The sequence below is a fragment of the Geotrypetes seraphini genome, chromosome 18, assembly GCF_902459505.1.
Source record: "Geotrypetes seraphini chromosome 18, aGeoSer1.1, whole genome shotgun sequence".
Taxonomy (NCBI): Eukaryota; Metazoa; Chordata; class Amphibia; order Gymnophiona; family Dermophiidae; genus Geotrypetes; species Geotrypetes seraphini.
Window position 1 is genome coordinate 9,634,373 of NC_047101.1, and position 19,278 is coordinate 9,653,650.

Here is a 19,278-nt window from a genome sequence, read left to right on the forward strand (position 1 = left end):
GCTGCTGTGGTTAAAGTGTACCATGAGTGGATGAATGGAAACTTTTTGATGACCTGACATGGTAATTGTGGGACAGCACAAGCACGTGCTAGTTGGTGCAGGCCAATCGGCATTCTACCATGGAGCAACACACCATCCAAATGAACCAGGGGGCTTCCAGATGTGTTTCCAAAACAACTGTGGAGCAAAATCTATTGCAAATGGGACTCCAGAGTAGACGGCTGGTGACTGCACCATTCGCAAAAAATGACTGCAATTTGCACAGGAGTACCAATATTGGACTTGCACCAACTGGCAGAGGGTTGCCTTCTTCAATGAGTCATGTTTTGAACTCAATCGAATGGATGGACGTTGGTGTGTCAGGTGTGAAACCGCCGAGTACAAACATCCAGCAACCATTGTTGGACATCCACAAGCTACTGGCGGCAGTGTTAATAATCTGGGAAATGTTTTCTTGATATGGTTTGGGACCCTTGATACCTCTGGAAGGCATTCTCAACTGATATGGGTATCTCTCCAATCTAGCTGATCAAGTACACCTGTACATGTTGATGGTCTTCCCTATGACTGATGGGATCTTTCTACAGGACAATGCAACATGTCATACCACCAGAATTGTCCACGAGTGGTTCACAGAGCACGACCAAGACTTCCAGCTACTTCCTTGGCCTCCAAATTCCCCAGACCTTAACCCAATCGAGCACATTTAGGACCACCTCGATTGACATGTTAGACGACTGGATCCACCACCATGCACCCATCAGCAACTGTCAGATGCATTGCAGTCTGCAAGGCTCCAGATACCTCTAACAACCATCCAGCATCTTATTGAGTCACTCCAATGCATCTGGCTGGCATTCATGCTGTCAGAGGTGGTTATTCTGGATATTAGCAGGTGGTCATAATAATGTGACTCGACCATGTATAAAGCTTTGCACTCAATGTTGCAACTAGTATGCAAAGTTGCACTTGCAATGTAGAGAATAGGGTCAGTTATGTGCATAACTTAATTAGCTAAGCAGCTGCTAATTGGCATTAACAACCAATTAGCTATAATTGATAGTTGGCATTAATTGGCAGCAATTAATAGTTACGTCCATAACTGCCCAGTTGATATTCTAGCGGCTCATGTGATACACGCATGAAAAGCTGGTGAAGAGCCGGCTGAGAATCTATCAAGATACTTAAGTGGAATAATGAAAGAAAATGATAGGGGCAATGTGTGTTGGTGATTTACCCCCTCTTTTACGAACGCAATAGCGTGGGTTTTAGCGCCGGCAGTGGCGGTAACTGCTCTGATGCTCATAGAATTCCTATGAGCGTTGGAGTAGTTACCGCCACTGCCGGTGCTAAAACCCACAGCTATGCGCTCGTAAGAGAGGGTGTAAATGCCATAAGTGGCATTAGACACCATGAAGTATCTACGGAGGCACAATTCACCTCAAAGGCAGATGCTGTAAATGTAGAGCTTGAAAACCCTGGCCTACATTTCCGGCACCTACCATTGCTGGAGGCTTGATTCTCTAAACGGCACCATCTTGTGATTGACGCACGATCAGTGGCTGCTTTCAAGGCGGCTGCGGACAACGGCGCCGTTTAGAGAATCTGGGCCTAAATGCCTAGAGTTCAGCACAAGTATTTACACTATTTAGCTGGTGTAAGTGTTTGCACCTCAGTTTGGGTACATAAATACAGACTTATGTTAATATTCTATAACAATAGTTACACAAACAATTGCTTGTACAGACTTTGCTCTTTGCATACAATTTTGACGCCAAGGTGACCTTTAGCAAATTACTCCCTTAGAGCCTGGGCATTTAAAAAAATGAATTTTCAGCTTAGCTGCTGAAATTAGCCAGATAAATCGTCCGATTATCGATGTCCTTAGTTAACCAATCAATGGGCAACATTTCATTTCATATTCTATTAGATGTTCATGATCATATATATAGTTTGTACCAAACAGTGGAAAAAGTGGCCTTACAGCGCCTATTATGTGGGTCATTCCCACATGCTAAGGTCATTTTTCCACTGGGGTAAAATGGCTGATTTTCTCATTTTTCATATTAATGACCATGTGCTAATTTTCCTATTAGTGCATGAGCCCCTACTGCCATCTATTTTGTCGGTGGTAGGGACGCAGGTGCTATATCTACGCTGATCAGATAGTGTGCGGCAATTCCCATGTGCTAATTGATTAGCACAGAACATACCCACTCTCTGCCCCAGAACTGCTCCCGGTGCTAAAAAATGAATTTGATTTTTAGCGCATGGATAACACATGTTGATCCCCAAATAAACTGGAGGACACCTCAGCACACCCCGTGGTAAGCCAGTGCTGTGTAAAAAACCAAAACAAAACCCAAACAACAAGAAAACCCCTAAAGTTTATTTTTAAAACTTTAATGAATTTTGTTTCAATCTCAAACACATTTGGATAGATGTGGCCTTCAAACTTCGACACCAGCCAGTTCAAATGGATTTGAAGGGAAATGAACTGATATGGCCAGACTGGATCACGGAATCCCGAGGCATGATCTTACCTAAGAGTAGCAGCTGCTTTGGCAGTTTTGACATGATATCAATGCCATTCTTTAGCCATGTGATTTTGGGGTCAGGAATGCCTTCCGCATGACATTTCAGACTGGCAGATACTCCCGGCTCCTGTGCCTGAGTCTCAGGGTATACCCTAATCACAGGAGGCACTGTGAAAGAGAAAAAAATATTGCTGATCTCAGACTGACTTTTTCAGACTAGCTAAGATCTGCTACGTTCAACGAACCTGTGACTTTATATGTTGTTTTGTCAAGTGAAAATTAAACAATTGGGACTAATGGAACCCAGTTCCTATCCTAAAAATATGCTTATCTTTGAAATAGGCAGTACAGAAAGTTTCCTTTTTGTCCCAAGAAGTGAAATACAGAGTTATTCAGTGAGGAAATGTATATCAGGAGTTAAACAATGTCAAGTAATTATGCATTCATTGCACTAAAATGCCCTTAATAATTTAGTGCATATCTTTGCAAATGAGTAGAATACAAATGAAGCGTTTGTTCCAATCAAAAATTGTCAAAAATAGAATTAATTTCCTGCAGAAAACCTCTAATGAAGCATTCTGTGCACTGACTAGCAGAACTAGGAATTATCTTGCTTTTTCAAGACAGTCTGTCGATTTTCAGCCTCCATAATATCCAGGATTTCACCTCATTTTTATTCTCTTTCATTCCCTTATAGCACTTTCCACCTCTTTTACGAATGCATAACGTGGGTTTTAGCGCCGGCAGTGGCAGTAACTGCTCTGATGCTCAAAGAATTCTTACGAGTGTCGGAGCAGTTACCGCCACTGCCGGTTCTAAAACCTGCGCGTTCATAAAAGAGGGGGTTTGTTTATAACCTTGACATCTACATTCATATTAATTCTCTTGTTAATAACCTTAATGAAATAAAATGGATTGCATTAAACTGGTTGGTTGTGGGTATCGCCACCAAACGGCAGCTCATGTGGTTTCAGTCTGAAAATAGTTTATTCCAGAGATGAGCAGTGTAGCAGCCAGCAGAGACTCTGGATTCATTTCTGGAGATTCACGGATGTCTTTTGGGTCTCCTGCGGAGCCTAAACACCCTGGGGTAATTCCGGAATGCCAAGTAACAAGGAGTCAGAAATCCTCAGGTCAGCATTCAGCCATCATGGCCGGCATTCTGTTAAAATGCCGACTGCAGTGGTAGCCCTTTCTATCGCAAATGCAAGCAGTGTTTGTAAGTGAGACACTTCCGGCTCACCACACAATTGTTTCCCACGTACTCACCTTTATAGGACCCCCCAGGGACCCCTGAAGAAGACTTTTTGTCGAAACGCGGACCGTGTTGGGTCCTGTATCCCTAGCGGACTAGGTCTTTTAAGGCTCTTATGTGGATGATTTATTTTTATGTCAAAGTGTACCTTTGGAACTTTGACACTTTCAAATAAAGTCCATTTAGGAACATTGTCACTCCACAGAGTTTTTTTTTTGTTTTCTCTGGATTTTCTTCTTTGTGGATATTTTGGGGTCAATTCCTTTTGTTTTTTGCTACTTAGGATTTCAAAGTGTTTGAGGCTTGCGCACATGAGGACGGAGCTTAGGCATTGGTGGAATCAGGCATTATGACATCACAGTCTGAGCTCTAGAATGTTGCAAACACAAGCAGTGTCTCACTTCCGGCTCACCACACAATTGTTTCCCACGTACTCACCTTTATAGGACCCCCCAGGGACCCCTGAAGAAGACTTTTTGTCGAAACGCGGACCGTGTTGGGTCCTGTATCTCTAGCAGACTAGGTCCTTTAAGGCTCTTATGTGGATGATTTACTTTTATGTGGATGGAATTATTTTATGTGGATGATTTTAGTGTACCTTTGGAACTTTGACACTTTCAAATAAAGTCCATTTAGGAACATCGTCACTCCACAGAGTTTTTTTGGTTTTCTCTGGATTTTCTTCTTTGTGGATATTTTGGGGTCAATGCCTTTTGTTTTTTGGTCTAAAATTCAAGGCAAAGATATTGCAAGCAGTGTCTCACTTCCGGCTCACCATACAATTGTTTCCCACGTACTCACCTTTATAGGACCCCCAGGGACCCCTGAAGAAGACTTTTTGTCGAAACGCGGACCGTGTTGGGTCCTGTATCCCTAGCGGACTAGGTCCTTTAAGGCTCTTATGTGGATGAATTTATTTTTATGTGGATGATTTCGGTGTACCTTTGGAACTTTGACACTTTCAGATAAAGTCCATTTAGGAACATCGTCACTCCACAGAGTTTTTTTGGTTTTGACTGCTGTGGTAGAAAAATATCAATAAATTCAGTACCTCTATCAGATTGTGGCTGCTATTGAATATACAGATAAGCAGACTGTGGTAGAACATATCCAGTAGTGGAAATATTTATCTCCCCTCCCTCTTGTACAAAAACATAGCATGGCTTTTAGCGCCGGCCATGGCGGTAACAGCTCCGACACTCATAGAATTCCTATGAGAATATGAGCTGTTACTGCCACGGCCGGTGCTAAAAAAAACGTGCTACGCTTTTGTAAAAAGGGGGAGGGGGGTTAGTTTACTATCCAGATAAATTAGAATAGTCTTTTAACTGTCCTAAGTTATCCAGATACTAGACTGAATATTGTTTTTGATTATTTATTACACTTGATGAATCACACAATTTTGAACTATCCAAGTCTCAGAGATTTACAAAAAAAAAACCCCAACGATAACATCAATAAAAGATGTAGAAAGGAATTCCATTGGCGACAGGAAAGAAAATGTAATACATTCAGGAATTGGAAGGAGGAGATGGCATTAATAGTGATTAATGTAGTATACCGACACTATCTAAATGAGTTCCAGGTCAAACCTTGCTCCGCCTCTCTTCCATCCTAGCACTAGGGGGTAGATTTAGTAAACGGCGCCCGAATTTGTGCACAGAAATAAATCAATGCACAATGCTATTCTATAATGGGCAATCAAAGATGGGCACCCATTATAGAATAGCACCCCAGGCACCGTCTTGCTAGAGACGCCGGCACCCCTCCTCTTCTTTCCGCTTATGGTTCATGCAGCCACGGAGTTTTCAGGAACAATACGAGTTACTGTACATGTTCTGAGATTTTTTTATTCTGTTTTCCGCCATAAAGCAGCTTCAGCTCCATCGAGTGGATTTTCATCCGAGCCCCGTGTCGGGTCTGGAAGGATTATATATGTTTAATGTTTCAATAGACGATTTTATCCAATAAACTCACTTTTATCTCAAGTTGACGTGTACTGTTCTTGTCCCCACTTTTCTTTCTTGCTGTACTTACCATGGGGTGTCTTGCCTTGTTTGTTGGGAGTGTAAATTGAATGTATGCTCTTATCTGTATTTTCTAAGGGAAACACCACGAATTGATGAAGAGCATGGGTTCACTTTTAGCTCCACAGACCATGAATAATTTTCAAAGGAAAAGCTCATGTGTGCTCTTTGTTGAAAAATTATTCCAGGGAATTATAAGCGTAAAGGACCATAGGGTGTCAGGTCAAAAGCGCGCCGGGACAAAGGCGCGCCCAGACAATTGAGCGCAGTGCGGCGGCGTGTGCCGCTCAAAATTACTGTTTTTACGGCTCCAACGGGGGGGCATGGGGGGAACCCTCCCCACTTTACTTAATAGACATCGCGCCGCCTTGTGGGGGCATTGTGGGGGGTTTGGGGGGTTGTAACCCCCCACATTTTACTGAAAACTTCACTTTTTCCCTGTTTTTAGGGAAAAAGTTAAGTTTACAGTAAAATGTGGAGGGTTACAACCCCCCAAACCCCCCATAACGCCAGCGCGATGTCTATTAAGTAAAGTGGGGGGGTTACCCAACAAAAACCCCCGTCGGAGCCCCTAAAAACAGTAATTTTGAGCGGCACGCGCCTCCGTGCTGCGCTCAATTGTCCGGGCGCGCCTTTGTCTTTCGCGCCGTTGTCTATGAGCCGACCATAGACAGAGCACACCTTTTAAAGGTCCCTGAGTAGAATAAAAGATACAGCGTGAACCAGCATATTTGGCGTAATTGTGGAAAGGGTAAAACGATTCTTGCAGCAAAGCAGATACCAAACCTGGGACGTTGTCAGCTAGAGCCCTAAAAGATTGTAGTTTGGACTAGAATTATCTGCCCAAAAAAGGCAATTTCTCATATTTTTGATAATGTACCAGCCTGGTTTTTCACCACTGGGTTTTAGAATTGCATTAATGTCAGTTCCTAAGGCGCATTAGTTAAATTTCTCTCTGCAGCCTCTTTTATGGCTGCACTATAATTCAATTTGGAAAGGAATGTAACCTGAATACATATGAACTTTGAAACACAATTTCAGAACTCGCTCATCGGAACAGAGTAACATAGTAAATGATGGCTGACGAAGACCAGCATGGTTCATTCAGTCAGTCCAGGTAGGTAGGGTTGAACTTGTTGCTCCATGCAGATTTCTTCTCTCACTTTTTTCTTTAATTTGTGTGAGCCATTTATGTTTTAGTTTGAGTAGAAATACTCGGGGGGGGGGAGGGGGGTGGAAGGAGAGGTAATATTCAGCTGGTGGCAGTCAGCATTTTATTAAATAGTGACCCTGGCCATCTAAATTAGTTCTGGATATTCAGTGCTGGACTATACGCGGACACTGGCACTAAATATCTAACACTAATAAAAAAAGTGCCTAGAGCCCGGGGAGCCCCTTTAGGCTCCTGAAACAGCCCCCTGCTTCCCCTCCCCCTCTGCCAGCCCACAACAATCAGGAAACCTCAATTCCCAGGAATGTCCCCCCCCCTCCCAACACCCAGGAATGTCATCCCCCAAGACCCAAAGGGAGCAACAGATCAGCCGTCCAATTACAGACCTATAGCCTCAATACCGCTATACGCCAAACTAATGGAAGGCCTCGTAGCAAAACTTCTCACCGAATACTTAGAAACCCAGAACATTCTTCACTCCTCACAATCAGGCTTCAGAGGCAACTACAGTACAGAAACACTACTAGTCTCTCTCGTAGATACAGCCAAACACCACCTAAGCAAAGACAAAAAAATGCGACTCGTACAACTCGATCTCACAGCGGCATTCGACCTAGTAGATCACAACATCCTACTACAAACACTGGCGGCAATAGGAATCACAGGCAAAGTCTACAATTGGTTTGAAGGATTCCTCCGCTCAAGAAGATATAGAGTAAAACAAACAATGAACAATCAGAATCCTGGAACAACCCTTGCGGAGTCCCCCAAGGCGCCACACTATCACCAACACACTTCAACCTTTATATAGCCACTCTTGGCACATGCTTAGACAAACAAGGTATAACGTCATACACAGCTACACAGATGATATCACCATCCTCCTGCCTTTCGACCAAACCACCCCCAACACAACGAACAAACTACACATTGCACTAGAAACAGTGTCCAAATGGATGAGAGACCACAAATTAAAACTGAACCAAGACAAAACCAAATTCTAGAAAGAAACAAAACCCCAAACATAACAAACCTAGAAATAAACTCCATCACATATCCCTTACAACCCAACCTAAAACTGCTGGGAATAATGATAGACAAAGGCTGCACCATGCAACTTCAAATCAGCAAAACGGTTCAGAAGGCATTCGCAACCATGCGCAACTTAAGACAAGTCCGAAAATACTTCAACAACAAACAATTCAAACTCATAGCACAAGTGCTAATCCTAGGACTCCTGGACTACTGTTACATACTTTACCTGTTATGCCCCGCCAACATGCTAAAACAATTACAGACAGTCCAAAATACAGCCCTAAGACTAATATACTCGCTTAAAAAATACGATCACATTACCTCAGCTTTACAAGACTCACACTGGCTCCCAGTACAAGCACGCATACAACACAAATTCTACTGCACCCTATTCAAAGCCCTAAATGGAAATGGACCAAGCGATCTGAATAACCGCCTAATCTGGAAAAACACATCCAGACTCAAGCACACTTTACCCACCCCCCAAAGGCATGCAAAGCAAAAAAATATATGACGGTCTACTAGCCACCAGAGCAGCAAAAATAGACCAATTTATTTACCACCTCTCAAATCTGCTGACCACGACGCCCAACTACAAAACATTCAGGAAAGAACTGAAAACCATACTATTCAAGAAATTTGTCAAGTGATCTAACCAAACCGTATCGACCATTCCCAGATCCCGACGCACACTATAGCTATCAACCTTGTAATCAAAACTCATCTCTTCAAAAAACACTTCCCATCATCATAACCTCACAAAAGAATTAGAAAATGCTCTCATGACCACCCTACCACCACCACCAGCAACACCTGAATCCGGACAGTATTATCTCTATTCGTCTAAACAACAGAATCCGGACAATATTATCTCTATTCGTCTAAACAACCTATCACTATCTACTATCTGCTATCAATTTCTCCTGGAAAAGTCCAGAATAACAATTGTAACTTGACGCATTCTTGATTACATGTACTACAATGCTACTGGAAATGTCCAGTCTTCTAACTTGTAATCCGCTTAGAACCGCAAGGCACAAGCGGAATAGAAATCACTAATGTAATAGAAATCACTAATGTAATAGAAATCACTAATGTAATAGAAATCACTAATGTAATGTAATCTCCCTGGGAATGCCTAGGCTAATTTCTTGCTGTAAACCGCCTAGAACTGAAAGGTATTGGGATAGAAGACAGGCAGGGCCGTGAAGTTCTAGGTGGTTTACAAAAGATAAGATATACAATTAAATAAAATGAAAATTAAATAACGTAATGATTAGAAAATAAGACTATGAAGGTCCATATTTAGCCCCCTGGGTCTACCTTCCATTTCTTCTGGGCCAGTAGAGGCAGCAGCGAAGTTCATTCACTCATTTTGCACCGAACCTTGGACGGGAGCATTTACGGCTGCCAAAGGTTGGTGTAAATGCTGGCGCCCAACTGATGGCACTTAAGTCCGCAAATGGAAGCATTGCATAATATTGTACCGTAATCCTAGGAACGCCCCTCCCGAGGCCAGCCTCTTTTGGAACTGCACACCATAAAATGTAGGCGCGCCTATTACAGAATAGGGTGTAGGCCAGATCCATCTGTAACTCCTAATTAAGGCCAAATAAGTGCTTGTTAACGCCAATTATTATTGATAGTGCCTAATTGACTCGGATCTGGGATATGCCAAATTTGGGTATTCTATACAGAATCCGGGCAGTGGAAGGTAATTTCGAAAGTTCTCTGTAATGTCACTGTCTGTATACAGTCTCTTCCCCAGTAAACCGCTTTGAACTGTTTGTGGTATGGCGGTATATAAAAATAAAATTATTATTATTTCATCTCAGGTGGCCTAGACTGGGAGGCTAAGGAGATACCTATTTAAAGCCTATTTTATAAAGATGCTAGTTATTTATTTCAGTCATTTATATCCCTATGTTAGGTGTGGCTCTCAGGTATAAGCGATTAACTTTAAGCACCGTTTATTGAATAGCACTTAGGTGGGGTTTTTTCAGCACCAATTTTTTTAGGCGCAATGCATAGAATTTGGCCCTATGTCATATTGCTTTGGCATTAATCCCCAGATTCTATGCATGGTTCAGTGGTGTGTGGTCAGGGCCTTCAGGGGATTGGCCCCACCCCCTAAAGGCCCCGAGGGCAGTGCACTGAATTTTATTGGTTGAGCGGGCAACAGGCAGCTGCTGCTCGGCCAATCAAGTTCAGGACTTCAGGGAGGTTTGGAGAATCCTCAACCCAAGAGCCCTTTTTTTTTTTTTTTTGTGGGGGGGGGGTTACTTTTTGTTCGATATAGTTTGACTGGTTGAGCAGGTTGCCTACTCGTTAAATCAAACTGCACCATGCAAAAAGTAAACAAAAAAATCAGGGCTGTAGAAGCTGGGGATTCACTGAATCCCCTGGAAGCTCTCATCACACACCACTGATAGGGTTCCTAAAGTTGTGCATAGTCTATGTACGTGTACAACTTAGTTGATAGGCCTAATTGCCACCACTAATTGGCGATAGCACCTCATAAATGATGCTAATGGGAGTTAATTGAAACTTACACGCACAAGTTGGTAGGCTCGGAATGTTATGCATTAGATCAGGGGTGTCCCACCTGCGGCCCAGTGAAGTATTTTGTGCGGCCCCGGTCGAGGGCGATGCAGTGCTTTCCTCTGCTGCCCCCTGGTGTTTACCATCCCGCCGGCTCCCTCCTCTGTCTTGCTGCAGCATTTGCGTGGCCCCCAGAAACATTTTTTTCGGCCAGTGCGGCCCAGGGAAGCCAAAAGGTTGGACACCCCTGCATTAGATGAAATGCATGAATCTGGGAAAGGGGGAGGGGCATGGTTAAGGGCAGTTGTGGGGGTTCTGTTATGCGTACGTTTTGACTTATGTGCTTATGTGTGCACAACTTAACTGCAGGGATTTAAGCCAAGAAACATCTTGCTTCAATGGGTGCCCCTAAAAGTTATAATGCATAGCTGCGCTTAGACATTTCTAAGTATGATTCTATAAGTTGCGCACTAGTCAGCTGTAATTTTCTAAGCACTATATATAGAATCAGGCCCTGATTGCATCAACGACAACTGTCTTAACGGGCAAGGTTTGCAGTGGATTGTCACTTGTGTCATTTACTAACCATTCACCTGAAGGATATGGGTCTGATACAACTCTTCATAGCCAAAGGCGTGGCACGTATAATTGCCCAAGTGGATAGTCGTTACCTTGGTGATGTAGAGAGAGTCATCTTCCCCAAAATCCTACAGACATCAAAGACAAGACAAATGCTGATTATTGGCAAATCTCTCATAAACAGGGCGGATGTAATTTGCATGCAGTAACTCTGGGCAGAGCTCCTACCCAGGAATACGATGCTTCCTCAGGCTTGTCTTACGGAATTTTACATAAAGTTAAGAGCAAGATTATACGAGGAGAAAATCCATTTAGCTTTCTGGCACAGTCTACAGCCTATCGAGCTGACCGAAGAAATATATTTTAAAGCAACTTTATCAGCTTAGAAACATATTTCCCAGTTGATGTGTCCAAATATTATATATAATAAGCTTAACAACAAGGTGTAGGATCAATTATCCTAGGAGAGTGCTTGCAAAACAGCCAGAGGTAAACAAAGCAAGAGACGGGATCAAATAGTACCCCCAATACTCCCAACTTGAATAAGAAAATCAGAGGCAAAATTGAGTTGGCTCCTCTGGGCACGTGTACAAAGCATATTTACCTGCATGAATAAATAACAATTTTATATGTTGTGGCACGAAGGAGGTAACGTCAATTTCACTCCATACATTTTGATATTTTGCCTTTCACATGGAACTAAGCAGTTTACAAATTAAGAACACATAAGTTACAATTCACATAAAAAATTTCCAATAAACTCTTGCACAAATTAAAAAAATAAAACAAAAAAAAACCTAGTCCCTCCTCCAGGTTTGGGTGTACTTTGGACAGTGCTGGTCTCCCTTCCCCTCAATTATCATTCTTGCCACTAGTCTTCCTCCACTCGTTTTCTGCGATTAAACTCGACAATTACGATTACCTCAACATCAGAACCCCTAAGAGAAAAATTATGTAAAAGTGAGTACTGGTCATCATGATGAGAGATTCATCAGGATGGCTGGCATGTAAAGATATCTGGATAAACATAGAAACATGATTGTAGATAAAGGCCCAATGGCCCATCTAGTCTTTCCATCCGCAGTAACCATTATCTCTTTCTCTCTCCAAGAGATCCCACGTGTCTATCCCAGGCCCTCTTGAATTCAGTCTCTGTCTCTACCTCCTCTTCTGGGAGACTATTCCATGCTTCTACCACACAGATATCTATATGAAGACATTGTGCCAGCCTATCCATTTATATTGTATCATCTAAAGTTAGGGTACAGTCCATTGAAAGTTTTCTGGATAGTAGATGAACATAAGAACATAAGACTAGCCTTACTGGGTCAGACCAATCATCAAGCCCAGTAGCCCGTTTTCACGATGACCAATCCAGGTCATTAGTACCTGGCCAAAACTCAAGGAGTAGCAAAATTCCATGCTACCTATCCAGGGCAAGCATTGAATGATTCAAGCTTAATAAAAGAGTCCTTAGTCATTTTTAACTAGACCCCGACATGGCCCCTTTTGGCTTCTAAATGAAAGCCTTCAATACCCCTGATGAAGGCTTTCATTTAGAAGCCAAAACACGGACCGTGTCGGGGTCCAGCTAAAAAGAACTAAGGACTCTTATTAGGTTTGAATCATTTAATGTATATGTTTTAATTGTTTAAATTGCTTTAATAAACTTGCGATTGTTCGAAAGGCTGATGTGTGCAGCCCCTTCCCCATTTCTTCTTGTCTTTTGTTCTACCATATGTGGGGTTGTATTTTCCTTTCTGCTGTGGAATATATTAGTAGATGAACATCACCACTACCTGCATACATTTTGGCCCTGCCCCGGCTCCCCTTTGACGTGTACCTATAGATTTTCGCTGTATATTGATTTACGGTATATGGATAAAATGTATCCATTTGCTGGTGGCAAGTTTAAAGGCCATAAGGGGCAATTCTAGATCAGGGTGCCCACATTTACATGCCATTTGAGTGTGTGAGGGTACAGATTACTGCTCCTTTTGCAGGAGGGTATACGGGTGTCGTAAGCGGCAGCCAAGCACCTACAGTACGGGCTTATGTGGTTAGCCCTTGGTGCTGCCTGAATGCATGCTTTTAAATATTGATCCATATTTCCAAATATCATTTAACAACATCATTCTGTATGGCTGTCAGGATCTATTTTTTGTTTTACCTGCAGTGCCCTTTACCTCTCTCTTGGTGACAGCCTAGTCTATCTAATGTTTAATAGTTTTCTATATAACGCTTCTTCAATACATATCAAAGTGGTTTACAGATATTTAGAACATGAAAGGAACTACAAATTATATAGAGAAAGGAGAGGAAGATGGAAACAAGTAGGAAGAAACAGTGGGGAGACAGGAAAGCGGATAGCGTAGCTGGTTTTAAGAAAGGTTTGGGCAATTTCCTGGAGGAAATTACCTATTACCTCACTTCGAACTTCACACCCCCATAAGGACAACCAGAAATCGCAACCTCTTTGCCTACCCGAAGGTCATAGGTTGCAAATACAGAACCTTTCTGGATAGAACTTTTAAGTTTCAAGCTGGCAGACAGCAAACCTGGTTAGGCAACTGCACCGACAAAACCAGGCAGACCTATGGCGCCTTTCGGAAAGAAATCAAAGACCGCTCTATTCAATAGATTTATTTCCCAGCCAGACAACGCCCCCCCCCCCCCCCCATCCTAAAACTTTTCACTTTATGCTGATACTACGCTTCTTCACAAATGTATTCTGTTCTTCTCCTGACTATTCAGTGTCTTCTTCACCATCTGTATTCTGTAATTCGCTGACCATCCAGCCCCTTTGATGTAAAATGTTTAACATTATACTGTAACCTATTTGTAACCTGTAAACACTGATTACTCAGTGACTTCCTACCTGTTCTCACCTTGTAATTCACTGACTGTACAGCTCTCTTTCACTGTAAACCACCTAGAAGTCGCAAGATTATGGCGGTATAGAAAAAATAAAGTTATTATTATTATTATAGTCTGTTATTGAGAAAGACATGGGGGAAGCCACTGCTTGCCCTGGATTGGTAGCATGGAATCTTGCTACTTGTTGAGATTCTAGAATGTTGCTACTATGTTGGATTCCAGAATGCTCCTGATCTTTGACATTCTGTATGGAATGTTGTTACTCCTTGGATTTTGGCCAGGTGACCTGGATTGGCCACCATGAGAACCATTGATGGACCATTGGTGGACCATTGGTCTCACCCAGTAAGGCTATTCATATGTTCTTATGAAGGGAAATAGGACAAGAGAATGGGAGAAATTACTAGAAGCCAACTCTCACCCACCAAATTCCAAGGCAAAATGAGTTTTTAAGAGGGTTCAGAATCTAGAATAAGAGAGCTCAGAACAAAGTTTTAAAGGGAGTGCATTCCATAGTGATGGGACAATGGTGAAAAATGCAGAATGTTGAATTGAATATAATTTGGTTATGTGGACTGAAGGACTTGAGAGCTGACGGGCTGTAGTGGAACAAAGGAAAATCCTGCAGGGAACAGACGATCTGAGTTAAGGGTCAAGTCAGGGGCCTTCCAGGACAGCTCCAGATAGCATTCTAAATAAAATATTAGTTTGATTGCGCATTTGAAAATCACTCGTCTTGCTTAAAATGCTACTACCTTGTATTATTTCATTTACCGGATTTCTAGAAATCTAATTTCCCCAAATGTAATTAAGTAATTGCATTTCAAAACCTTCATATAAATGCTTGAAATAACTTTGAAAATGCCTTGCCTATAGTAATCAAATTTCTCTGATGTGTGTGAGTGGAATGCATTAATGAGCTGTTCACGCAAAAACAATAAAAACTAATGAGGCAAAGGAATTGAAATCACTTTCCATGGCCTGGCCTCTAATGATTCATTTCCATAGGGAAATCAGATTAGGAGAAGAATGTTCATTTTTTAGCTGCCAAATTACGACACGTGTTCATCGTGTTACCAATTTAGGCATTAGTGAGTGCCGCACGGCAACTGCACCGAAGCACGGTTACTGCGCTGGCCTGCGCTAATCACCTTAGTAAAGAGTGGCCTTGGTGTAGTGAAAATTCTTCTCTGGGCCAATATCTCAGAAGTTACTGTAGAGAAAAATTGTAGGAGGATCTCAGATCAGATGTTTAAATACTTGTAAGGTTTGTTTGGTACAGAAGTTTGAGTAAGTTGCTATTAATAAAAAGCATAGTTTGTCATTTTTTTTTAAAGTCCATAGGCCATTATTGAGATGACTTAGAGAAATCTACTGCTTATTCCTAGGATAAGCAACATGAAATCTGTTTTACTACTTGGGTTATAGCTAGGTACTTGGGACCTGGGTTGGCCACTGTTGGAAACAGGATACTGGGCTTGATGACCTTCGGTCTGTCCCAGTACAGCAGCTCTTATGTGAGCTGTGTATAGGACAATCAAGCCATTGTGACATCACTGATGAAGCTGGCTCTTAGGCATTGGTGGAATGAGGCTTTATGACATCACAATCTCAACTCTGGAATGTTGCTACTCTTTGGGTTTCTACCAGGTACTTGGGACCTGGGTTGGCCACTGTTGGAAACAGGATACTGTTTCCATACTGGTCTGTCCCAGTATGGCAATTCTTATGTTCTTTTGTTATGCACTTATTGGATAATTTTTCACAGTATGGAACATGAGTGTCATTGGGTCTCAGCTACTGTTTGCTTTGTGATGGAACTGTTTGCTTTTGTTCTGTAGGTGTGTTTGATGTGTTGAGCGGTGCTTAGATGGCGACTCCGTCTAGAAATAACTAAAGCCGGTGTCGGGCTTGTACGGTTTGTACCCCATATAGGACAAACTGGTTTAGAATAGGTGGAAGAGAGCTTCAATGGAAACTTCAGTAAGTGCAGTGCCAGGCAAGCTTTTACGCTCTGTGTCCTGCAAATGACAAGATGGGTTCAGACAGGCTGGAGTGAGCTTTGAACCCTAAGGCAGTGCTGCAGCAGTTCTAACCACTGGAATGCATGTGTCTTTTGAAAAGTGAAGAGCTTGTGAAAGGTCACTTGGACACACAAAGTCAGAGGCGTGAAGAAAGTACAAGAGGTTTATTACAGCATACCGGACTCTAGTGCAGTGAACAGCCTGCTTACTAGAGTGTTAGAATCAGGAAATGCACGGACTTTTATGCCCTTTTCACTAAACATATGCAAACTAATACATGCAAAAACTACAATTTTAATTTGTTACTTCTATAACTTTTCTACAATTATTATTGCTCCTAAGCCAGCACTTATGATAGGTTCAGGGATATAACTTATAGTCCTACAGGAAACTAGCTCATTTCTCTGCTTATCTAAATCTTACAGTTCTAAATGTTACATGTACAGAAGGGCAGGGTACATCATGGCTCAAACTCTTATCTATTTAGCTTACAATGTGTAAGGTAGGGACATACATTTTAGGCAGATGAAATCAGTAGATTGTACACTGTTTTCAGCTATGTAGGCCAGAGCAATATTTTAAACCATTTCATGACACTACATTTGCACTGTTTTCTGATAATGTGCACGCTTCCCAACATTGCCTTTGAAACAAAACCAAAAGTAATCTGAATCTAAATGAAATATTAATCCAAACATACACCTATTATTGTCGGGTGCCATCGACGCGTGCTCGAGCCCTAGCAACCTAATGAATTGCGGATCTAAAACAAATTCGGTTTTGTGCTAGTCCCGAAAGATCCTCCAGCGTCATCCCCCTTGGTTGTATTCAACCTGTCCAGCCATCTGATTGCAGGTCGCCCTCTTCGCCCGGTTCCTTTGATCTTCCCAAACACGAATGCCCTTCTCCAGTGATCTCTTCTCTTTTGATGGCGTGACCAACATAAGACAGTCGAAACTTCATCATTTGGGTTTTGAGTGACAGAGCTGGTTTGATCTCTTCCAAAATCGATTTGTTAGTTCTTCTAGCAGTCCACGGCATGCCTAAAAATCCTTAGAGAGACGCTGAGAACGCGAAGATATGCCATGTTAAAACTTTAATAAAAATTAATGGCGGCGTTTAGTAATGGCTGGTTTAAAGGTGGTGATATGCCTGACCAGAGTTACAGATAAGTTATAAACTAATTTATTATATGTATAAAAGGAAGATTTATTGAAGAAAATTGATAAAAAGCTTAAAATTATACCAGAACCAATGAGGAAGCAAAGCAGCTGTAAAACTCTATAACATCTGTATTTGCTACACAATAAAGTGCCACTTCTGACGGTTCTTGATCTGAAGAGATAAGATTTCAATACATCAAGCACTATATTGGATTAAGCTGTTGTCTTCATAATAATTTATGAGAGTTGTTTCGACTGTCTTATTTGGTTGTTGAAATGGACATTACTATTTAGACACGTCTAAATCATTTAAACCAGTTTAATGGTAAAATCCTTCTCCAGCACCAAAAGCTCAAAGGAGTCAATCTTCTTTCTGTCTTGTTTCCGTAGTGTCCAGCTTTCACATCCGTAACTGACCGCTGAGAAAATGAGTGCGTGGACAAGTCTGATCTTTGTTTGGAGTGTTACCTTCTTGCCTTTGAATACTGCACACATCCCTACGCTGTATTTTATTTTTTTTATGTTTCAGTTAGAGCTAAGTTTTGGTGTTGCACGTTACTAGTTGAATACATTTATTTCTAGATATGACTTATTTTAAGGTCAATAGAAATTAGGCAGAGATGAGAGAGAATTCTTTTTAGTTTCTTACCTCTGCAACCCCAGATTTCTTTTTTGCATTCTTATTCTTTGCATTTTCAGTTTTCCTAGATAACTGCTGTACATATTAATTTCTTGTCAGCTTTCATAAAGATAACCTCTGTCTTCGCTATCTTTTCTGTTTGGTTGACCTTTGAAATTTATCTTCAAATAGGGATTTATCAGTTCTGTGAAGAAATACCTGAAATTTGTGTTCAAGATACAGAATTAAACAGAGCGTATGAGAGGGATAGATAAGTTAAAAATAGGCAGAGAACAAGAAGGGCAACTGGAGAACATAAGAACATAAGAAGTTGCCTCCGCTGAGTCAGACCAGAGGTCCATCCTGCCCAGCGGTCTGCTCCCGCAGCGGCCCCTCAGGCCTAATTGCCTGAACAGTGTCCCTGACTAATTTTGTAACTGCCTCTAATCCTATCCCTATTTCCTACCTCTACTCCTATCTGTACCCCTCAATCCCCTTGTTCTCCAGGTACCTGTCCAGACCTTCGTTGAATCCCTGTAGCGTGCTTCTGCTTATCACATCCTCCGGTAGCGCGTTCCATGTATCCACCACCCTCTGGGTGAAAAAGAACTTCCTGGCGTTTGTTCTAAACCTTTCCCCTTTCAATTTCTCTGAGTGTCCCCTTGTACTTGTGGTTCCCCATAATTTGAAAAATCTGTCCCTGTGTACTCTTTCTATGCCCTTCATGATCTTGAAGGTTTCTATCATGTCTCCTCTAAGCCTCCGCTTTTCCAGGGAGAAAAGCCCCAGCTTCTTCAGTCTGTCAGTATATGAGAGGACTTCCATACTCTTTATTAGCTTAGTTGCTCTTCTCTGGGCTCTTTCAAGTACCGCCATGTCCTTCTTGAGATACGGCGACCAGTACTGAACACAGTACTCCAGGTGCGGGCGCACCATTGCACGATACAGTGGCAGGATGACTTCCTTCGTCCTGGTCGTGATACCCTTCTTAATGATACCCAACATTCTGTTTGCCTTCCTTGAGGCTGTGGCGCACTGCGCCGACGCCTTCAATGATGTGTCTACCATCACTCCCAGGTCTCTTTCAAGGTTACTCACCCCTAGCGGTGATCCCTCCCATTTTGCAAGTGAACCTGAAGTTTCCCTTAAATAAAACTGTTTCCATCCAGGAAATCTCAAGGCCAAGACTTACAAGTTCCAAGTTTCAATCACTGATCCTCAAAACCTCTCCCTCCTTCTATAATTATAAATTCAATTCTTTATTTTTTTTTCTTTCTTTAAAATGCTTCCAATAGTGGTTCCTTCTTCTTATATTCGTCACTCCCAAGATTTATTTATTTTGGGCCAAGCCGGTTTCCGAGATCCTCAACCACCCTGTATTGCCCTGTTTCAGTCTATGGGATTCCACTCTTCCGGTGGATGATTCCTTTTTGATTCCATACACCATCTG

At 42.0% G+C, this 19,278-nt stretch overlaps 1 protein-coding gene across 5 annotated transcripts in view; it reads right to left on the reverse strand.

Annotated features, from left to right (window-relative positions):
• Positions 1-19,278, reverse strand: part of FSTL4 (follistatin like 4) — a 529,137-nt gene that overhangs the window by 36,708 nt on the left and 473,151 nt on the right. For all 5 annotated transcript variants that reach the window (XM_033927446.1, XM_033927449.1, XM_033927448.1 and 2 more), the window contains 2 exons: positions 11,153-11,273; positions 2,544-2,705 (listed from right to left, as the gene is read on the reverse strand). In XM_033927446.1, the coding sequence (XP_033783337.1) occupies positions 2,544-2,705; positions 11,153-11,273 (283 nt within the window). The remainder of the gene's footprint in view (positions 1-2,543; positions 2,706-11,152; positions 11,274-19,278) is intronic.